This window comes from Eimeria mitis, genomic scaffold (genome assembly GCF_000499745.2).
Source record: "Eimeria mitis Houghton genomic scaffold, Emh_scaff577, whole genome shotgun sequence".
Lineage (NCBI taxonomy): Eukaryota > Apicomplexa > Conoidasida > Eucoccidiorida > Eimeriidae > Eimeria > Eimeria mitis.
The window spans coordinates 7,519-7,806 of NW_013574014.1; the positions used below are offsets into that span (position 1 = coordinate 7,519).

The 288-nt window shown below is 60.4% G+C and overlaps 1 protein-coding gene across 1 annotated transcript in view; it reads right to left on the minus strand.

The window, feature by feature from the left end:
- Nucleotides 1-215: 215 nt before the first annotated feature.
- Nucleotides 216-288, minus strand: part of EMH_0016730 (uncharacterized protein) — a gene marked incomplete at both ends in the record, with an annotated part of 300 nt that continues 227 nt past the window's right edge. The window contains one exon of the mRNA XM_013500715.1: nt 216-286. Within this exon, the coding sequence (XP_013356169.1) occupies nt 216-286 (71 nt within the window). The remainder of the gene's footprint in view (nt 287-288) is intronic.

Consider the following 288-nt stretch of genomic DNA (forward strand, 5'->3'; position numbering starts at 1 on the left):
TGCAGCAGCAGCAGCAGCCGCTGCTGCTGCAGCAGCAGCCAAATGGATACGCTGCAGGGACAGAAGAAAACGCAGCAGCAGCAGCTGCTGCTGCTGCTGACCCGGGGCATCTCGTGCTGCAGCAGCAGCAGCCGCTGCTGTTGCAGCAGCAACCGCAGCAGCCAGGCAAGTATGCTGCCGCGCCTATGAGCATTCAATAAGAACAGACAGACGAATTACTGCTGCTGCTGCTGCTGTTGCTGCTGCTGCTGCTGCTGTTGCTGCTGCTGCTGCTGCTGTTGCTGCTGC